The sequence below is a fragment of the Canis lupus genome, chromosome 15 (genome assembly GCF_003254725.2).
Source record: "Canis lupus dingo isolate Sandy chromosome 15, ASM325472v2, whole genome shotgun sequence".
Classification (NCBI taxonomy): domain Eukaryota; kingdom Metazoa; phylum Chordata; class Mammalia; order Carnivora; family Canidae; genus Canis; species Canis lupus.
Window position 1 is genome coordinate 45,002,266 of NC_064257.1, and position 19,815 is coordinate 45,022,080.

The 19,815-nt window shown below is 40.4% G+C and overlaps 1 protein-coding gene and 1 long non-coding RNA gene across 22 annotated transcripts in view; one reads left to right on the forward strand and one right to left on the reverse strand.

Moving 5' to 3' along the window:
* Positions 1-5,557, reverse strand: part of SLC10A7 (solute carrier family 10 member 7) — a 242,850-nt gene extending 237,293 nt beyond the window's left edge. For 4 of the 21 annotated variants that reach the window (XR_007402311.1, XR_003133440.3, XM_035698731.2 and 1 more), the window contains exon 1: positions 4,926-5,547. Coding sequence is in view for 13 of the 21 variants with exons in the window: in XM_035698731.2 (XP_035554624.1) it covers positions 4,926-5,025 (100 nt within the window). In the remaining 8 variants the exon portion in view is untranslated. Of the gene's footprint in view, positions 1-4,925 lie in introns of all 21 variants that reach the window. The other 17 variants (XR_004804912.2, XM_035698737.2, XM_035698736.2 and 14 more) reach the window with 11 other exon arrangements.
* A 139-nt stretch (positions 5,558-5,696) lies between these two features.
* On the forward strand, positions 5,697-10,043 carry LOC118350673 (uncharacterized). The gene is made up of 2 exons (XR_004804920.1): positions 5,697-5,833; positions 9,789-10,043. It is a non-coding gene; the product is annotated as an uncharacterized LOC118350673 (long non-coding RNA).
* Positions 10,044-19,815: the final 9,772 nt, after the last annotated feature.

Here is a 19,815-nt window from a genome sequence, read left to right on the forward strand (position 1 = left end):
CCAGGAATTTTAAATAACTTGTTTATTTGTCTTAAAACATTTTTATTTTCCTCCAATCCTTTGCTTTTTATGAGATCTTATTCTTGTCAACTACACTTCTGCCCACAGCAGTGCCCCAGCATTTCTATACGGGGTGAGTTAAAATTAGCAATGTGGTCGCAAGGGAGAGCAGGGGACACATCCAAAGATGTATCTCTACAACAAGGACATGGCTTACTTAGAGTGCATGTTTCTTTGGGGCAGCTAAAGCATCTGCCTTAGTTGGCTTATTTTTTAAGAAGCTAACTCTTCCATGCTACACACACACACACACACACACACACGAAAAACTATAAACTAATTGGTAAAATGATTTCTGGCTTTCATGCTTTAAATCCCAGAGACAGGTTGCAATGTCTTTTGTATTAGAAGCACATCTAAATAACTTTAATTCATGGAAAGAACATGGTGAGGATATGCCATGGCCTCCTACAATGTACTTTTAAAAGAGAAGAAGAGGGTGCACATGAGAGGCTCAATCAGTTAAGTGTCCGACTCTTGATTTCAGCTCAGGTCATGATCTCAGGGTTCTGAGATTCAGTCTCATGTTGGGCTCCAAGCTGGGTGTGGAACCTGCTTAAGATTCTCTCTCTCCCTCTCTCACTTCCCCTCCCTAGTCTTAAAAAGAGGGTTGAGGGGAGAAGAAGGAATTAATTCTGATTTGAAGAAACCTAAAGCACCTTTGAGATGTGATCAACTTCAGTTGCTATGCTAATAGATTGCCCAAGTTGGGAATGGGGACCTAGAAATCACACAGGACTGGAATAAACACTTGGTAAACATTTGCACAGAGGTGACAGTTGAGACTATGTATACAAATGAGATCTGGCTTCTCTCCAAGATAATGATTATATCCTCCATGTCACCAATATAGATCTAAATAAGACCTGAATCTTAAGAAGGCTATAAAGTTCAAAGTAGAAATAAAGGTTTTAGCTTTTCCTTGAAACAAAAGCAAAAAAAAAAAAAAAAGTTTATCAGTGAAAATGGAATGGTGTAGCAAAACCAGAAGAAAAATTAGCCAGAAAAAAACTGGCTTTTTTAATGGGAGAGATAAACGAAAATGATTTGGAATACTTAAGAATGCAAGGAACTGAGGTGCCTGGGTGGCTCAGTAGGTTGGGCACCTGCCTTCAGCTTACATCATGATCCCAGAGTCCTGGGTTCCAGCCCTGCATCGAGCTCCCTGCTCAGTGGGAAGCCTGCTTCTCCCTCTCCCTCTGTCTGCTGCTCCCCCTGCTTGTTCTCTGTCTCTCTCTTTCTCTGTCAAATAAATAAATAAAACCTTAAAAAAAATGAAGGAACTATTACCATTTCATAAAATGAGAAGTCATCACCAAGTAAATTTCACTTCTATACCTAATCTAAGATATTAATGCTCACACACTTAAGCTTTAACATGTTTCTACTCATGTTTTTTAGTGGAAAAACAAAGCAGTTTCCTCTTAGGATTATGTCTTACTAATACCAATAATCTAAATGAAGATGCAGGGAGAAATGAGAATCTTACTCTGTACTTCCAAAGAAGGAAACCTTTCTTTTCCCGAGAATGAATAACACAGTGTTAGACTCTGCTAAACTCTAAGGTGTGCATAGCTCAGGGCTTCCCTGGGTTGTGCTGGAACTGGAACAGATTATCAACATCTCAGAATCCACGCATTCACATTTACCCTGGCTCTTTATTTGCAACTTCTAAACACTTAAAAATGAAATGCACCGGAGTAAAAAGAACAGTAAACTAAGAATTAAATTATTGAGGCTAGTCCACTTTTTCCCATTTGGAAAGTCATTCAACTTCTGTAATTTTCAGGTTTCCATTACCTATAAATTTCCTGTGATATATAAGTCACCTATTGGCTTTTATTTATTTATTTATTTATTTATTTATTTATTTATTTATTTTTAAGATTTTATTTATTTATTCAGGAGAGACACAGAGAGAGAAGCAGAGACATAGGCAGGGGGAAAAAGCAGGCTTCCCCGGGGGAAGCCTAATGCAGGAACTGATCCCAGGACCCCGAAATCATGACCTGAGGTGACCAAAGGTGACACTCAACCACTGAGCCACCCAGGTGCCCCACCTATTGGCTTTTAAGGGAGGTCAGATCATAGGTATGATACTTTCAGTGCAGAACTCTCGCACTTAAATCACTTAAATATTGAGTATTGTGTACCGATTCAGGTAAAGATGAAGTGAATCTTAACAAATGTTAAGACTACCAAAACTTTTCCTATTTAAAAGAATTCTAGAAAACTGTTCTATTGAAAAATTTTCAGTCAGTATGAATGCCTTAAAAATCACATTCCCAAGTGAACAGAGCCCATAAATGGAACCTTTGACTAAAAATTACAAGTCCAAAAAAAGAAATAAAAAGTAAAAATTCAAGTACAAAGAGGTGCTTTTGACCATTCTAAAAAGCAAAATGTAATAGAAATATTTTCAGCAACCATTCCTCTCCTTATTCCTAGATTTTTGTTGTTTTAACTTGGGAAGTGAAATTGGTACTATTTGAAGGGTTTATTTTTATTTAAGAAGTTTCACAGGTGGAAAGATCAATTAAAAGCTCAACAGAATTATCAAGAACTTAGCCTGACAGCCTATGTAAGACATCCCAATCGTCTGTTCTAATTTTTTAGAACAAGTAAATTTTGCACACGGACAGTTATCAAATCACATGAGTACACTTATTTAATATTAACTGATTCTACTATGCTCATTTGGGTTAAAAATTGAGGTGCTAAAAAGGTGTTGATTGGACATAGCCCTTCTTTACAATAGTTATTCATTTTAAATTATATGTACGAAAATTTGTATGGATTTTGCAACTAGTATGAAAAAAAAAGGAGAGCCCTAGTGTCCAGTGCCTCTTCCTTGAGCTAGCTAACTAAACCAAGGATGAGTCACCTGACCTCAGGTCTCAGTATCTTCACCTATAAAAGCGGCATGTTGGCTTAAAATACTTGAAGGTCCCTTTCAGCTATTTACATTCTACTCTTATAATTAAAGAAATAAATTATCGTGGATTAATAGCATAAGTACTGGTAAAAATCAGAAGCAACATTTCTAAGATACAATAATACACCAAAACTTCAAGAAGCAGAGTCGAAAGGAACAAATAAGATTTCAGAGTCCATCTTACACATTCCACTTCGAAGAAGCTCTAGTTAAATGATTTAGCATTCAATAACCCTTCTTCCCACAGCATCCTGGGAATGTAAGGTAAAAAGTATTTTACCAGGGATCCCTGGGTGGCTCAGCGGTTTGGCGCCTGCCTTTGGCCCAGGGCGCGATCCTGGAGTCCCGGGATCGAGTCCCGCCTCGGGCTCCCTGCATGGAGCCTGCTTCTCCCTCCTCCTGTGTCTCTGCCTCTCTCTCTCTCTCTCTATGTCTATCATAAATAAATAAATCTTAAAAATAAATAAATAAATAAAATTTAAAAAAAAGTATTTTACCAAACCTAGCCCCTGCAGATTTAAAGATAACCTATCACCTGTAATTACACTTTAACAATGAGCAAATAAGAGATCTAACACCATAAGCTACCAAGCGTGCTCCTGAAGCTAGTGAAGTGTGTGTTCCAGATCACCACAAAGACACTCTAACTTTACTTCTGCCGGTTCAGCTAGCTTCAGGGACAGAAGGTACTCTTATGACAGAAACTGAAATACCAGCATTCACAAGTTTTCCAAAAGCTCTCAGGTTAGCCAGGTCAAAGATTTTCAGAAGGAGCAACCATGATGAATACCAGCTTTATTCTCAGTTACATCTTCACATTTTGCACTAAGTTGAATATAGAAGAAAAAAAACATTAAAAAAAAAAAGTCTTAATCCTCACAATCTTTATTCAAATAATTCCTTTTTAAAATATTCCCTGAAGCTACTTCTAAATGAATGAACTGAGGTAGATGGTAGAAGAAGAAACCACTGTGAGGTACATACAACTTCAAGTGTCCTCCTGAGTACTTCCTAAAAGATTGTGTGTGTGCTCAACTTTATCCCGAGCTGTCCCTGTTGTAGGACTGACCTGCTAAAACTGTCAATAGAGGTGGAAACTCACAAGGTCAGAAAGAGAATGAATTGAAGAAACTCAATTAATGTCTACGAAAAGCGGGACATGTTTGTCTTAAGTGAAAAGGCAGGGAGAGAATAGAGACCTAAGGGTATTTCCAGTCTCCACCAGTGCCTCCCCCCACATTACAAAGCTCCCACTATTCAGAAATCGGAGCATGATTTTAGCCGGCCCACATTTCCTGGCCAAAACACACACTACACACAGCCTAACACAGGCTGCATCTGTCGGAGCACCAGCAACCGAGGCCCGGCAGCACGCGGAAGTAGTGTCCTGTAATGAAAAAGTGCAACGTGTCAGTGGGCTTGGGAGTTTCTGGAGCGGCGGCAACTGCAGCAAATCATCACCCTGCAACATGTGGGCCGCAAGAGCTTAGTTGCAGGATGAAGGGGTGTCTCTGTTTCTTCCCCCACTGCCTTTTCTTACACGTGGGGGCGGGGTGGGGGATCCGGAAATAGACCTGGTCACGGTGGCGGCTCCAAGAGAGATAAGGAACCCGGGGCAACCCGGCGTCCCTCGGGGCGGGATGCTGCTCCGGCGGGCAAGGGGAGTAAGTTTCATTCCCGGTGAGCTCACTCCTTAACCTGAGCATCCGCATGGACTGTTCGCCCAAAAGGGAACCTGCGTTCAAATCCCTTCGCCCCATTCCTAATTACAGCCTCGGGCTGGTAAATTAAAACATCAGCAGAAATGCCAAAGGACACCCCGAGCTGGTCCGCGCCCTTGAGGGAAGCCGCCGCTTCCCGATTAGGGTTTCCCCTCCTTTCCCAGACTCGAAAATTAGTTGTGAAGTGGGACTCGCGGTGGAGCACTTACCCCCGTTCACCCCCACGGATGGCTCCAGCTTGGCTCCGGCGATCGCCAGCACTATTCCAATCATGAACCATTCTTTCCTCATTCTCTCCAGCAGCCTCATGTTTCCTAGGGTGGGTGGGTTTTGTTTATTTGTTTGGCTTTTTTTCTTTTTAAGCTGCGATCGCTTAATCCCCGGGGCGTCTCCACACTTTCCACGGTCCCTCCAGACATGCAGCGGAGCGAGTCAAATTGCCACTTGTAAACTACAGACCAGGGGGTTGCTCCGGCGGCTTAGAGGAGGGCTGGGAGTAGTAGTATCCAGTGACAGGAAAGTCTCGCTGAGCGCCGCCATCACTACCACGCGCCTCACAGTAGACGCGCCCGCACCACGGCCGCTCTGGCCGCGCCTCCCGAGCGCAGACGCTCTGAAGCGGACCCTCGGGCCGGGTCGGCGGGCGCAGGCGATCAGATGAGGGGAGCTGGCTGCCGGGTCGCCACCGCCGGGACCTGCGGAACCTTACTGGGAGTGACTGGTGCTTGGAGCGACGTTAGGCTTCACAGCCACCCGGCCTTATTGAGGGTCCCGCTCCGACAAACCTTTAGGCTCCGCTGCCGCGCCCCCGAAGCACATCCACGAAGAAACTTTCTTTTGCTCCGCCACGAACTTACGGGAAAGGCTGGCATGCGCTCCGGGGGGGGGGGGGGGGGGTCTCGGTTGGCTGCCGCGGCGGCGGGTGCAGGGTGTTTTTCGCTGGCGCGCCTCTTCGGGGCATTACGACGCTTCCCCGACGCCGGCGCTGACGTGTGCGCGGGGGGAAGGGGAGGCCGCCGTTGGTCTCCGGGTTCTCGGCGGGAGCCCCGGAGTTAGAGGCGCTCCCAGGTCCGCGCCGGGGATCGGCTCCTTCTTTCGGGGAGTTTTAGCCCCGAGGGTGGGTTGAAAATTCGGCGTCCAGCCGCCGCCCACGTCCGCAGGACCCGTGCCTTCCAGCGTCCCGTGCCTCCGGGAGGGCGGGCGGGCGCAGCGCGGTGCCTCGCGGGTGGGACGCCGGCCCCGAACCCCGAGCCCACGAGCCCCCGAGCCCACGCTGGCCCCAGGGCGCGGGGAGGTCTGCGGGGTTTCGGTCTCCTCCCGGAAACCGGGGACCGCGTTTTCCTTGGCGGCACTGGTGGGTGCTCAAGCGCCCTCCCAGCGAGGCTAAGGATGAGCAGGGCAGTCTGGAGGATGCGCCAGTGCACTCGCGCGTGACCCTCGGGGCTCGCCCACCCAAGCACAGGACACCTGTGGGAAGGGGGCCGGGGACCCCAAGGCAGAAATGAGGAACTGAATAGAGGGGAGCTCCCGCCTTTCATCGGCCCTCCTGAATCCTCTGCGTCCCCCAGTTTCTCCCTTGAGGTGTTTTCTGGCAACCAGTGACCCTGATCGTTTCTTTTCTTTTTTAATACTAAATTTATTTTTTATTGGTGTTCAATTTGCCAACATACAGAATAACACCCAGTGCTCATCCCGTCAAGTGCCCCCCTCAGTGCCCGTCACCCATTCACCCCCACCCCCCACCCTCCTCCCCTTCCACCACCCCTAGTTCGTTTCCCAGAGTTAGGAGTCTTCATGTTCTGTCTCCCTTTCTGATACTTCCCACTCATTTTTTCTCCTTTCCTCTTTATTCCCTTTCACTATTATTTATATTCCCCAAATGAATGAGAACATAACACTGTTTGTCCTTCTCCGATTGACTTACTTCACTCAGCATAATACCCTCCAGTTCCATCCACATCAATGTAAATGGTGGGTAGAGGCTCCTTCCACAGCTTGGCTATCGTGGCCATTGCTGCTAGAAACATCGGGGTGCAGGTGCCCTGGTGTTTCACTGTGTCTGTATCTTTGGGGTAAATCCCCAGCAGTGCAATTGCTGGGTCGTAGGGCAGGTCTATTTTTAAGTCTTTGAGGAACCTCCACACAGTTTCCCAGAGTGGCTGCACCAGTTCACATTCCCACCAACAGTGCAAGAGGGTTCCCTTTTCTCCGCATCCTCTCCAACATTTGTGGTTTCCTGCCTTGTTAATTTTCCCCATTCTCACTGGTGTGAGGTGGTATCTCATTGTGGTTTTGATTTGTATTTCCCTGATGGCAAGTGATGCAGAGCATTTTCTCATGTGCATGTTGGCCATGTCTATGTCTTCCTCTGTGAGATTTCTCTTCATGTCTTTTGCCCATTTCATGATTGGATTGTTTGTTTCTTTGGTGTTAAGTTTAAGAAGTTCTTTAGAGATCTTGGAAACTAGCCCTTTATATGATAGGTCATTTGCAAATATCTTCTCCCATCCTGTAGGTTGTCTTTTAGTTTTGTTGACTGTATCCTTTGCTGTGCAAAAGCTTCTTATCTTGATGAAGTCCCAATAGTTCATTTTTGCTTTTGTTTCTTTTGCCTTCGTGGATGTATCTTGCAAGAAGTTACTATGGCCGAGTTCAAAAAGGGTGTTGCCTGTGTTCTCCGCTAGGATTTTGTTGGAATCTTGTCTCACATTTAGATCTTTCATCCATTTTGAGTTTATCTTTGTGTATGGTGAAAGAGAGTGGTCTAGTTTCATTCTTCTGCATGTGGATTCCAATTTTCCCAGCACCATTTATTGAAGAGACTGTCTTTCTTCCAATGGATAGTCTTTCCTCCTTTATCGAATATTAGTTGCCCATAAAGTTCAGGGTCCACTTCTGGATTCTCTATTCTGTTCCACTGATCTATGTGTCTGTTTTTGTGCCAGTACCACACTGTCTTGATGACCACAGCTTTGTAGTACAACCTGAAATCTGGCATTGTGATGCCCCCAGCTATGGTTTTCTTTTTTAAAATTCCCCTGGCTATTCGGGGTCTTTTCTGATTCCACACAAATCTTAAAATAATTTGTTCTAACTCTCTGAAGAAAGTCCATGGTATTTTGATAGGGATTGCATTAAACGTGTATATTGCCCTGGGTAACATTGACATTTTCACAATATTAATTCTGCCAATCCATGAGCATGGAATATTTTTCCATCTCTTTGTGTCTTCCTCAAAGCTTCCACCCTAAGATTGCTAGAACTCATACAGCAATTTGGTAGCGTGGCAGGATACAAAATCAATGCCCAGAAATCAATGGCATTTCTATACACTAACAATGAGACTGAAGAAAGAGAAATTAAGGAGTCAATCCCATTTACAATTGCACCCAAAAGCATAAGATACCTAGGAATAAACCTAACCAAAGAGGTAAAGGATCTATACCCTAAAAACTATAGAACACTTCTGAAAGAAATTGAGGAAGACACTGATCATTTCTGAATGGACTTTTCCCTCCTAGACCCAGCAGGAGCTTCAACATCTCTGTGGTATGCTCTGAAATACATGAGCAAATAAAATACTATCTGACATTTTGAAGCAGTGTGGCGTCTATGACTTAAATGGGTAACTATGGAACCTCAGGTTTGGAAGAGACTTCTAGGATTGCTCAGTGATGCCAGACTCTAATTTTGAATTTGAATATTCAGAGATTGAAAGAGACTCATTTGGTAATTTCCTCTACTTATTTAGCTTTATCTTGATGACATGACTTGCTATCCAAAAACTAAGGCAGTTTTTGCAGTTATGCTACCAGTTGTAGGTCACACAGTATGGAGTCTCATCTAATTATATATTAGGCAGAATGACAAGAAGTCAAGATAAAAAGAACTTAATAGGAAGACACATGACATTAAACAACTTAAGCTGAAAATAGAAAAGAAAGCACAAGAGATGTGATAAAATCTGATGTTAATTATCAAGCAGTCACCAGATAAGTGGAGATGAAAGATCGTTTACAACACAATTATTTTCTTAGAATAATTTCTTAGTAGGTTAAAGATTCCTATGTTTCAGTCATTGAAGGTATGCTCTTGTATTTAAAAAAAAAATCATTAAACATTATACTTACAGAGAATTGAGCCAGTTTAATTTTATGGCTGTTTGCAAGGAAACTCATGGAAAGGTTTTTTGTTTCACTGGTACTTAAAGGGAAATACAGTGTGCTGCGATTTCTATCCTTACTGTAAGACCTCTATTAGTTTCCCATGGCTACCCTAACAAATACCTAAAATTAGATGCCTTAAAATTAGCAAATCTGGTTTATTGTATCTCTGTAAACCAAAAGCCCAAAGTCAAGGTGCTGGCAAGGCCATATTTCCTCTGGAGACTCTAGAGAGAGAATCTTTGCCTGCTTCTTCCAGCTTCTGGTGGTTGTTGGCATAATTTGGCTTTCTTGCCTTATGGCCACATCACTCCCATCTCTGCCCCTCATCTTCACATCATCTTCTCCTCTGTGTGTCTGGCTAATAGCCACATCACTCCAGTCTCTGCATCTGTCTTCATATTGGCTCCTCTCTTCTGTCCGTGTCTTCTGTGTGTCTCCTATAAAGACATTTGTCATTGGATTTAGGGCCCACCCAGATAATCCAGAATGATCTCATTTTAAGATCCTTAATTACACCTGCAAATATCCTTTTCCCAAACTAGGTGACTCAACTCTGTTGAATATGTCCCCCCAAATATTTATGTGCACCTGGAATCTCTGAATGTGATCGTATTTGAAATTGAGTCTTGCAGATGTAATAAATGGAAGTCATACTGGATTAAGATGGGTCCCAAATCCAGTGACCAGTGTCCTTATTAGAAGGACATGTGGCTGGGCAGCCCGGGTGGCTCAGCGGTTTGGCACCTGCCTTCAGCCCAGGGCCTGATCCTGGAGACCCAGGATCGAGTCCCGCGTCGGGTTTCCTGCATGGAGCCTGCTTCTCCCTCTGCCTATATCTCTGCCTCTCTCTCCCTCTCTCCCTGTGTCTCTCATAATAAATGAATAAAATCTTTTTTTAAAAAAAAGGACATATGGTAACACACGAAAGAGACACGAGGAGGAGAAAGTTATATGAAGATGGAAGCAGAAGATTGGAGTGATGTGTCCACAAGCTGAGGAATGCCAAGGATTCTGCCTTGGAAACAGCCACCAGAAGCTGGGAGGTAGACATAAAACAGATTTTTCCTTCAAAGCCCCCAGAAGGAATCAACCCTGCTAACATCTTGATACCAGAATTTTGGCCTCAACTGTGGAAGAATAAATTTTTGTGGTTTCAAGCCACCCAGTTTGTGGTACTTTGTTCTGGCAACTCTAGAAAGCTAGAAATGGAATCATTCATAGGTTCCAGGGCTTTGATGTGGACCTATTTTTGGTGTGCCCACCATTCAACCCACTACAAGGTCCTTTCCTGCCCTTTCTTTCTTCGATAATTCTATCACTCTTCTCTTTCATTCATTTTTCCTGTCATTTTTCCTTTCCTCTGTTGCTTTACCTTAGTTTTATTTCTATTTTACTCCTGCCACTTCACCTGACATCATCCCAGTGAAAATGTACATGTGAAAGCACATTTCTCTAAAAGACACATGATAAATGCTCTTTGTTCAATGAATATTAGGTTTGTTTATTGAACAAATATATAATGGCCTCCACTATGTGCCAGCATGTGTCAGTGTTGTGCATACAGTTTTGAACAAAAGAAGACAAAACCTGCCCTCAGGAGTTTATAATCTAGTAGAGGAAACAGATGTAATCAAACATGTAATTACAAATTGCTATCAGAAAGGAACAGGATGTTGTGAATAATCTAGATTGAGGGAGGCCTCCTGAGATCAGAAGGATGAGCAGGCAGGTGGGAGAAAGCTATTGCTCAGCGAGGAAGAGCTTGACACCATGGCATTCAAAGACCAGGGTAGCTAGATGAGTCAGCGAAGGGAGAGTGATGTGGGAAGGGTAGAGAGAACTAGCCAGGGTACAGATCATGTGTGTGTCATGGTCAAGGATTCAGATTTTATTAATACTGTGGGGAGTCACTGAAGGATTTTAGACTGGCTAGTGATGATATGTCCAGTTTGCTGGAAGTATCCCTTTAGAAGCAGTCTCTGCACAAATAGTTCAGGAAGAAGTGACTAAGTGAATGGAGCTGGGAAGGGCAATTAGTATAAAAACTGTTAAGCAAAAAAAACAAAAACAAAAACAAACAAAAAAAACTGTTAAGCAGAAAGAATAAAAAACAAATGACCAGTCATCTCTAGGAGAATGGGGAAGCAGGCTAAAATGAGTCCCAGAATGTCTGTCAGATAGATACCAGTGCCATTCACCCGGCCAGGGAATCTTTACAAAATAAATTTGGGGAGATTGTAAATTTAGTTTATATCTTGTGTGCAAGGCCACTGAAACATATAAAGAGAAATGTCCAGAATACAGATAAAAGGAAGGTTTGAGCTCATGAAAACAGAGTTGCTGTAGTTCCTGAATTCTTCAACTATAGCTTATGGAAATCCTAGGCATTTATGTAGCAAATATTTACTTTTAAACTTTGTTACTTACGTTGGTTGTAACATTGAATATGGTGTGCTTACTTAGAGTGTATGAATGTTTACTATGTGCCAGGACCAGGGGTCCTTTTATTTTATAAAAGGGGTACTTTTATACTTTTATAAAAGTACCAGGGGTACTTTTATTCAGCAAATATTTATTGAGCTCCTTCGTGCAAGGCATTATTCCAGATACTGGGGTAACAGGGGAAAGTGAGAGACAAGGTTTCAGCTTTGCTTCTATAATCCAGTAATTGGATAAAAAAAAAGAACAAGTAGTGATGAGTGCCATGATGACAATAAAACAGGTCACATGGTAGAGTAACAAGGAGGCTACTCTGAGTGGTTAGAGAAGGCCTTTCTGAAGCGGTGTGATTTAAACAGAGGCCCCAAATGATGGGGAAGTGTCCACGATGCTAATATTTGGAAGATGAGCGCTTTAAGGCAGGGGAAACATTTGGTGAACAACCTATGTTTCTGTTGCGGCTGTAACAAATTGCCTCAACTTAGTGGTTTGAAACAATACAAATGAGTTATCTCACAGTTCTGGAGCTTTGAAGTCAAAAATGGATCTCACTGGCCTAAAATCAGCATATCAGTAGGCCTGCACTCTTTTCTAGGTTTCTAAGAGGAGAGTCTATTTCCTTTTCCTGTTCTAGGGGCTGCTGGCGTTCCTTGGCTTTTGGCTCCCCTCATCTTCAAAGTCAGCAACTACCCACCTAGTCTTTCTCATGATGAATCATTCTGACACAGCCTTTCTTCTGCCCTCTTTCACTTATAAAGACCCTTCTAATTATGATGGCCACACCCAGAGAACCCAGAACAATGTCTCCGTCTTGGGATCCCTACTTTAATCACAGCCATAGAGTCCCTTTTGCCATGTAAGGTAACAAACATATCACAGGTTCTGGTGGTCAGAATGTAGCCATCTTTGGGGGCCATTATTCTGCCTTCTATGGCGTGTTAAAGGTATAGAAAGAAGGTCAATATAACCAGAGTGTTGCAGGGAAATGGGACTGAGCCTGGAAGAGACCGGGACCAGATCATCCAGATCAATTATGTGTTTGTAGACCTCAGGTTATGAAGTTTAGGACCAGATCATCCAGATCAATTATGTGTTTGTAGACCTCAGGTTATGAAGTTTAGATTTTATTTAAATGTAGTTGAAAGCTGTAGGAAAATTTTAAGCAAGGAAAGAATATATTGGCTTTAAAGAAAAAGAAGAGAAACAAGTTAGGAGGATTTTGGAGTGGTTGAAGGGAGAGTTCTTGTTGGCCTGCACAAGAGAGACAGTGGTAGTGAGGAGGAAGAAAGGTAGATAATTTCCAATTGTGTTACAGAGGAGAGACAGATTTGGCTACTGGATTAGATTTAGATGACTCAGGATGACTACTAAGGTTCAGCTAAATCCACTAGTTGGGTAAATGTTAGTATCATTTACAAGGATGAAAAAGCTAGGGAAGAGCAAATTTAATAAGGAAAATCAAGATTTATTTTGGGACAGGCCATTAAACATTCACATGGAGATTAAGGAGTTGGCTAAACTGTTCCAAGTGAGGTCAGGGCTAGGGATAAAAATTTAGAAGTCCTTGGCATGAATGGTCTTTAAAGCCATGGGATTGGATAAAACTATCCAGAGAGTCGAGTGTACAAAAAAGAATCACAATAAAAGAAGACAGGTGACCTACCACCCTCCAGAGATCTCACCCTCTTTTCAGACATATGGCCCTGCTGTACTCAAAAATCTTCAATGGCTTCATCTACCCTGCAGGAAAAAATCCTAACATACCATGATCTACATATTCAATAGGTCAGAGTGAGTGACTTAAATAAAATTTATTTCTTCACGACTCTGGAGGCTAGAAGTTCAAGATCAAGGTGCTGGCAGGATTGGTTTCACTCTCCTTGATTTGCAGATGGCTACCCTCTTGATGCCTCTTCATGAGATCTTTTCTCATAAAAGATTTCTTTTTCTCATAAAAATCACAACCCATAAAAACTGTGAGATAGGGCAGCCTGGGTGGCTCAGCAGTTTAGCGCCGCCTTCAGCCCACAGCGTGATCCTGGAGACTGGGGATCAAGTCCCAGGTCAGGGTTCCTGCATGGAGCCTGCTTCTCCCTTTGCCTGTGTCTCTGCCTCTCTCTCTCTCTTTCTCTCTCTCTCTCTCGAATAAATAAGTAAAATCTTATCAAAAAAAAAAAAAACTGTGAGATAAATCATGTTTGTTGTTTTAGGATGGGAAATTTGGGAGGTAGCTCATTACACAGTAATAGATACCTAATATCAAAGCCAAATGGGAAAAAATTGAAAAGAGACTACAGTAAGCATAGACAACTCAGTCAATAAGTTTTTTTATGCTGTTGAGCACAGGAATTATCTGGCAACTGTGGAGAGATGCGAATCAATGATGCTTTTAACTCAACCAACTCCCACACTGTGCATCAAGAACTTCTCAAGTCTTGGGGTAACTGGCTGAGTCAGTCAGTGGAGCATGCAACTCTTGATCTCAGAGTTGTGAGTTCAAGCCCTATATTGGGTATAGAGATTGTTTAAAAATAAATTCTGTAATAATAAAAAAAATAACTCAGATCTTAGCATGGGCTTATAAGGAAATTGGAAGTACACAGCTTCATTCAGGCAAGTTAAATAAAAAGCTCCCCCAGCAATTTATAGAAACATAATTTAGATGGAAGTGTTTGGTTCAACCGTCAACACATGTAATTCTTTTATCACTGGTGGATAATTTGTGAAAATTACAATGGCATGATGATAATGATTTTATATTTTTTCTTTGGAGAAGTTGAATAAGTCTTATGTATGCTTTTTTTAATTATTTGAAGTAATTATAATTTAAATGAAAAGATCCATAAGGATCTTTTGATAAATTTTTTTGATTTAAATGAAAGGATCCATAATTCTTGACATGTCATGTAACCTTCAAAAAATACATATTTAAGAGCAATTGTTTTGATGGAAGAACACTTTTTTACCAGTGAATATTTTTAGCCCCAAAACATTACCATGAAAGGAAATGCTGAGTTATTTTCCTGTATTCTAAATATAGCAAAGATAAAGATATATAGTGGGCTCTCCAATTACAACAGAATACCACCAATACATGCTTAATTTGAAAACATATGTAGCTAGCTAGCTAATTTCCAAAATAAATATCTGGTAATCAGCTTCTCTGAGTGTTGCTAAAATGTTTTACAGAGATAGAGTACTGTTTTATTCTTTGATAAAGAACAACTCACAAACTAATATTAAACAGTTATGAAAATTCCAACTCAAATACAGGAGGTCATGTTTTACATTAGACTAGGAGTATAACCACTTCTCTTTTCTCTGCACAGGAATTTAGGCACTTAGCTTCTATTGTATTTGTGTTAATGAGAGTTATGCATGTAGATTCCCTCAATTCAAATGCCATTATGCCCTCTCCACATTGATAGCAACTGGGTTTGTCAGCATGGAAGATGTAATGCTACTTTCTTTCCTTAACCTATAGTGTGTGAATGTGTCTGTTTGCAGAAGACCTTATGCTCCCGTGGTTTGTGGAAACTCTCCATCTAATAGTTTCTCAGTCTCTTAAGTGGAAATCTGTCTCAGGAAATTAAGGACAAAGAGGAGAGTAGACAGCAGTGGATGATAAGCTATTGGGAAGCACAGTAAATAATGGAGGGAAATGCAGCCTGAAAGAGAGGGATCATTTAAGGCTATTAGATGACAAATCCACTTCAATGCAGTTATTATACCTGTAAATATAGAAAAATGATAATGTTGACAACTCTTCATCACACAATCTGTGTCATTAATAAATGATGAAGGATAGAAAGAGTAAAAGAAATAAAGCCAACACTGTGCATAACAATATCACAGAAGCACTTGGAAAAACTAGCTAAGCTAAAAACAAAGGCATAACTTGGCACCATTAATGAAGAATGACTGAGTTAAGAAGGAAAAATTCAAAAGCACGTGTGTGTAGAAAACAGCATGAATAATACAGTTTTTGTGGCTTAAAATGAATGTATGACTTTTCCTTACAATTATCAGAAAAAACTAATGTATGATAATTACCCGAGTAATTTTTTAAAATGTTGGTTGCTAGGGAAAAGATAGCTGCCTGCATAGCTCCAGGGCAGGTCAAAGATCATTCATAGAGTAGCTGTCCACTTCATATTCCTGAGAGAAATGCCAAACATATTAAAATTCTCCAGAGGGCATTTTTACCTCCTCCTAGAAAATTACATAGAGCTGTATCTATGATTGTCCTGTAAGACTGGGCATCAACTGGAATAATAAGTCCAATTTAAGTACAAAGATCTAAAAGAAATGTGGAAACCTTATGTCTGTAATTTGCAGACTTGGGTACATTCTACTAGGTTCTTGGGCTCCCAAAGGCTGTTTCAAAGAATGATTGGGTTGGCTGATTCAAGGGCTGTGTAATCAGAATGGGTGGTAGGGATTGCTGGCAGTATCTACTTGCCCATTTTCTCCTTTTTGCCTAGTGGGAGAACTCCTGATTCTACTGGGCACATGCTTTCAAAGAAAAATGGATAAGAAGGAAAAATTCAAAAGCACGTGTGTGTAGAAAACAGCATGAATAATACAGTTTTTGCGGCTGTAATCTTTGCTTTCTTTGTAAAGAAGCAAGTAGCTAGTAAATGGGCATATGAACAAGTTTTACCAATGGAATGTAATTAGAAGGGCCTGATTTCTAAGAAAAACCTCAAAGAAAGGGGATGTTCACCTCTTTGTACCTTTCTCTTCTTGCTAGCTAGAATGCAAGTATAAAGGCTTAAATCCCAAGCATCCATCTTTCCACCGAGACTGGTAGAGCACAAAAGGCATCTTGTGGAGCTGCCCCCTACATGCTTTAGACTGCCTACCCCCAGATTGTATGTATATTAGAGAGAAAACAAACTTCTTTCTTGTTTATCACTATTATTTTGAGTTTTCTATTACTTATAGCCAAGCCTAATGTTCATTAATGTGTTATGCATTTTTGAAAACTAGAAAATTATGCAGTAATATCTTGATCTAAAGAGTGATAAAAAAGTGAATTGCTAATACTGAATAATGCTAATTATTGCTTTCAACTCATAACATGTTTTGAACTTACACACAGTAGAAACTGAATCATTGGTGATAGATAATTTTGTGGTTTTTGTTTTAATTTTCTACATAATTTATTGTGAAATTATCAATGCCATAAAATCAATAAATATTTTATTTATCAAATAAAATATTGATCTTCATCATTTGCTTTTATTCATTTCTTCTTGACCAGTTCTTCATTTATCCTTTCAAATCATTGTATGCTACTCTTGAGGCGATGAAAACTTTCTGAACACTACACCTTAGAACCTGAAATTTCACCTGCAGCTACCTATATGCTCACTACATGCAGCTGTGGTCCTAAAGGTTTTTTCACAGCTATCCTCTATCACAAGTTCTTGGAAAACATTTATCATGAGAATATTAGTACATCTTCAACACTCATAGGCTTTATTGTACCTCCAAGGTCCCACCACTACCTGGCCAGCTGGCCAACAGTGCTTCATGTACTTCCCTCCCTTGACAGCCTTGAAGAAAAGTGATTAATTATTGAGTAGAAAAATAAGACTAGAGTTTGCTATTGTGATTGGCCTACTTGTCTTGGTAAATCTAATTTGTGCACATTGGGAGAAAGGAAAAATCTGGGTTAGAGACCAGAAGCTGTACCAGAAGATACCTTAGAGCCACACAAGCCAGGCTATATTTATAAGTATTATTTTTTAATAAACTGCATCTCTTAGCATCGGTGGTGAGGCTGGCTCAGGAATTTTAAGTGGCCCTGGGTACTGGGATTGAAAGTCTTGCACAATAAGGAAGAAAGAAAGTATCACTGCCATTCTCCAGTGGAACTTTCTTTTTCTATTTCAGAGGCTGTTGCAATTGTGTTTCTCTGGAAAGAACGAATTGAACGACCAGATGAATGGCATTTCCTGATATATACAGCTTATCAAAGCAGAGCTCTTAAATTCACATCTCCAAATTGCTTGCTTAGTACTATACCAGGAGTGGGAAAACTAAAGCCCTTGTTTTTGTAAATAAAAACAAATTCTGTTTTTATAGTTATATCGAAAGTTAGTCACAGCTGTGCCTAGTTGTTTAGTATTGTCTATGGCTCCTTTACTACAGCAATAGAGTTGAATAGTTGCAAAGCAATTTTATCGCCCAGTGAAGCCAGAAATATTTATTATCTGACCCATTACAGAGGCTTGCCTCTACAAAAGAAGTTTGCCACCCCATCCCTATTCTATAAACCTTATATAAGAAAAAGTTAAGATTCTTAAGTTTCACCTTTGACTTTTAAGATCTTCCTACCCCAAAATAACTCCCTGAATCTATCCACTCCTAGGTGCAGCTTACAAACTTTTCTAAGGAATAAGTGGAAATTTATTATTAAATCCCACTGGCAAATCTGCCTTCATCAACCCCTCAAAAGCAACACTTTCCTGAAAATGCAGTATAAAGACCTAAGGCCAAAAAGTATATTGATGGAAAATAGTACCTTTGTCTAGAAAGTTATGTCCTTGGGTAGATAGAGGCTGTTCTGACATAATTTTTCTTCCTTCCTGGAATGTAGGGAAAATGCAGAGGAAATAAAATCAACCAAAGATCAAGAAAACAAACAAAGAAAAAAGATCCAGAAGGCAGATATATGGCTGAATGAAATAAATAAAGTTAGAGAGAATTAAGACAATTTAAAATAGCATAGAAGAAAAGTAATATGAGTATATATTGAGATAGGCAGAAGTAATAGTTAAGGCAAACAGTTTGACTTTCTTGAGTCATTCATTTCTGGGTAAAAGTTATTTATATGTTTCTTCTAAAGTACTTAATCAAAAAAGATTGTTAGAGAATTGATTCTATTTTAATGGACTATTTGGAATTTTAGAAATTTAAAATCGGAGGTGCACTTTAAAATAATTCTAGTCCAATATTTCCATTAAACCGACAAGAACCAGTTGTGCTCCTCCTAAAAATTATACGCCAAACCAGTTATGCTCCTCCAAAAAATCATATGCTACCTACTGACAGGGCTGGGTCAGGCAATTGCAGTTCCCATTCACAGCATTCCCTCTTCCATGTTCACTACACTGGGACATAACTTCCCAGAAGAGCTGTTTTAGTGATAAAGATTATTAGATACAGAACTCAATTTTGGGAAAGTATAAGACCTTTAGAGATTTAGAGTCATCTTAAACAATTGGAATATACGCCTTTAGGAGTTCACTTGGAAGATAAAGTGAATTCGTAAGTATATAGGGGCCACCTGCAAAGCGGATGTAACGTAACCGTACATTGATAACCCAAGTATATAGTATCCTTCCCCTTTGCCACAGAGGATACTTTACAAAACCCCTAATAGTTGTCTGAAACTGCAGGAGTATAGTACCACGTCGTTTTCCTACACATATATTCCTATGGTAACATTTAATTTATAAATTAGGCAGAGTAAGAGATTAACAATGCTTAATAATAAAATGTAACCATTATAACAATATACTATGATAAAGTTATGTGAATGTGGTCTCTCTTTCAAAATACCTTGTTATAGTTTACTCATCTTTCTTCTTGTGATCATGTGAGATGATAAAATGCTTATGTGATGAGATGAAGTGAGGGTAGTGTCACAGCCATAATGACCTAGTGTTAAGCTACTATTTACCTTCTGAGGATATCAGGAAGATGATGTGATTCCAGACTGGGGTTGATTGACCCCAGTAACCGAATCTATTGAGTAAAACCACAAGGAAGGAGAATTACTATATCTTTAAGGTAAGACTAGAAAAGGGGAAAACTCTACAAATATTTTTCTCTTTCCTTATGTGATCAGTGAATTAATAAAAAATTTTGAGCATTTTAGTTTTTGTGTCTTTTAAATTACTTTTCCTATGAATTGTGTGCCATCTTCCTTTTACCCATTTACTTCAGTGATTAAGTTTTCTTATCATTCCTTTATGTCCAAATTTGGAAGTGCTAAGCATTTATTTTCTTTAGAGTAATCTCAACCATAATCTCTCATGGAACTCTCAGTTTTAGAGAATGCAGAGACTATTAAAGATAGAAGCTAGAATAAAATGTGAGCCATTCTACTAGATATTTAGGAATATTAATTAAGTCCTAATAGTACTTATATTTAAGTGCTTCTTTGTGGTTGCAATAGCATATCTTCCCAACAAGTTTGCTTCTTTGTCTTTACTTGAGTGGCAGATGTTTTTTTGCATGTCCTCTTCATCTGGGTACCAGCTGCATTGTCTCAATGGCTTTCAAAAGGAGACTAATGGGCCTAATCCATAAATACTGACTGGAAGTCAGAGTAAAGGCAAGAGGCTCTGTTTATTGGCCATTAGTCATCAATAAATGATAGCAGTGTTAAACAATAAACACAGAGCTCTCAGAATATCATTAACATGACTTATAAAATAAATGCTGCTATGATATATCAGTGTTTGATAGCCAAATCCTC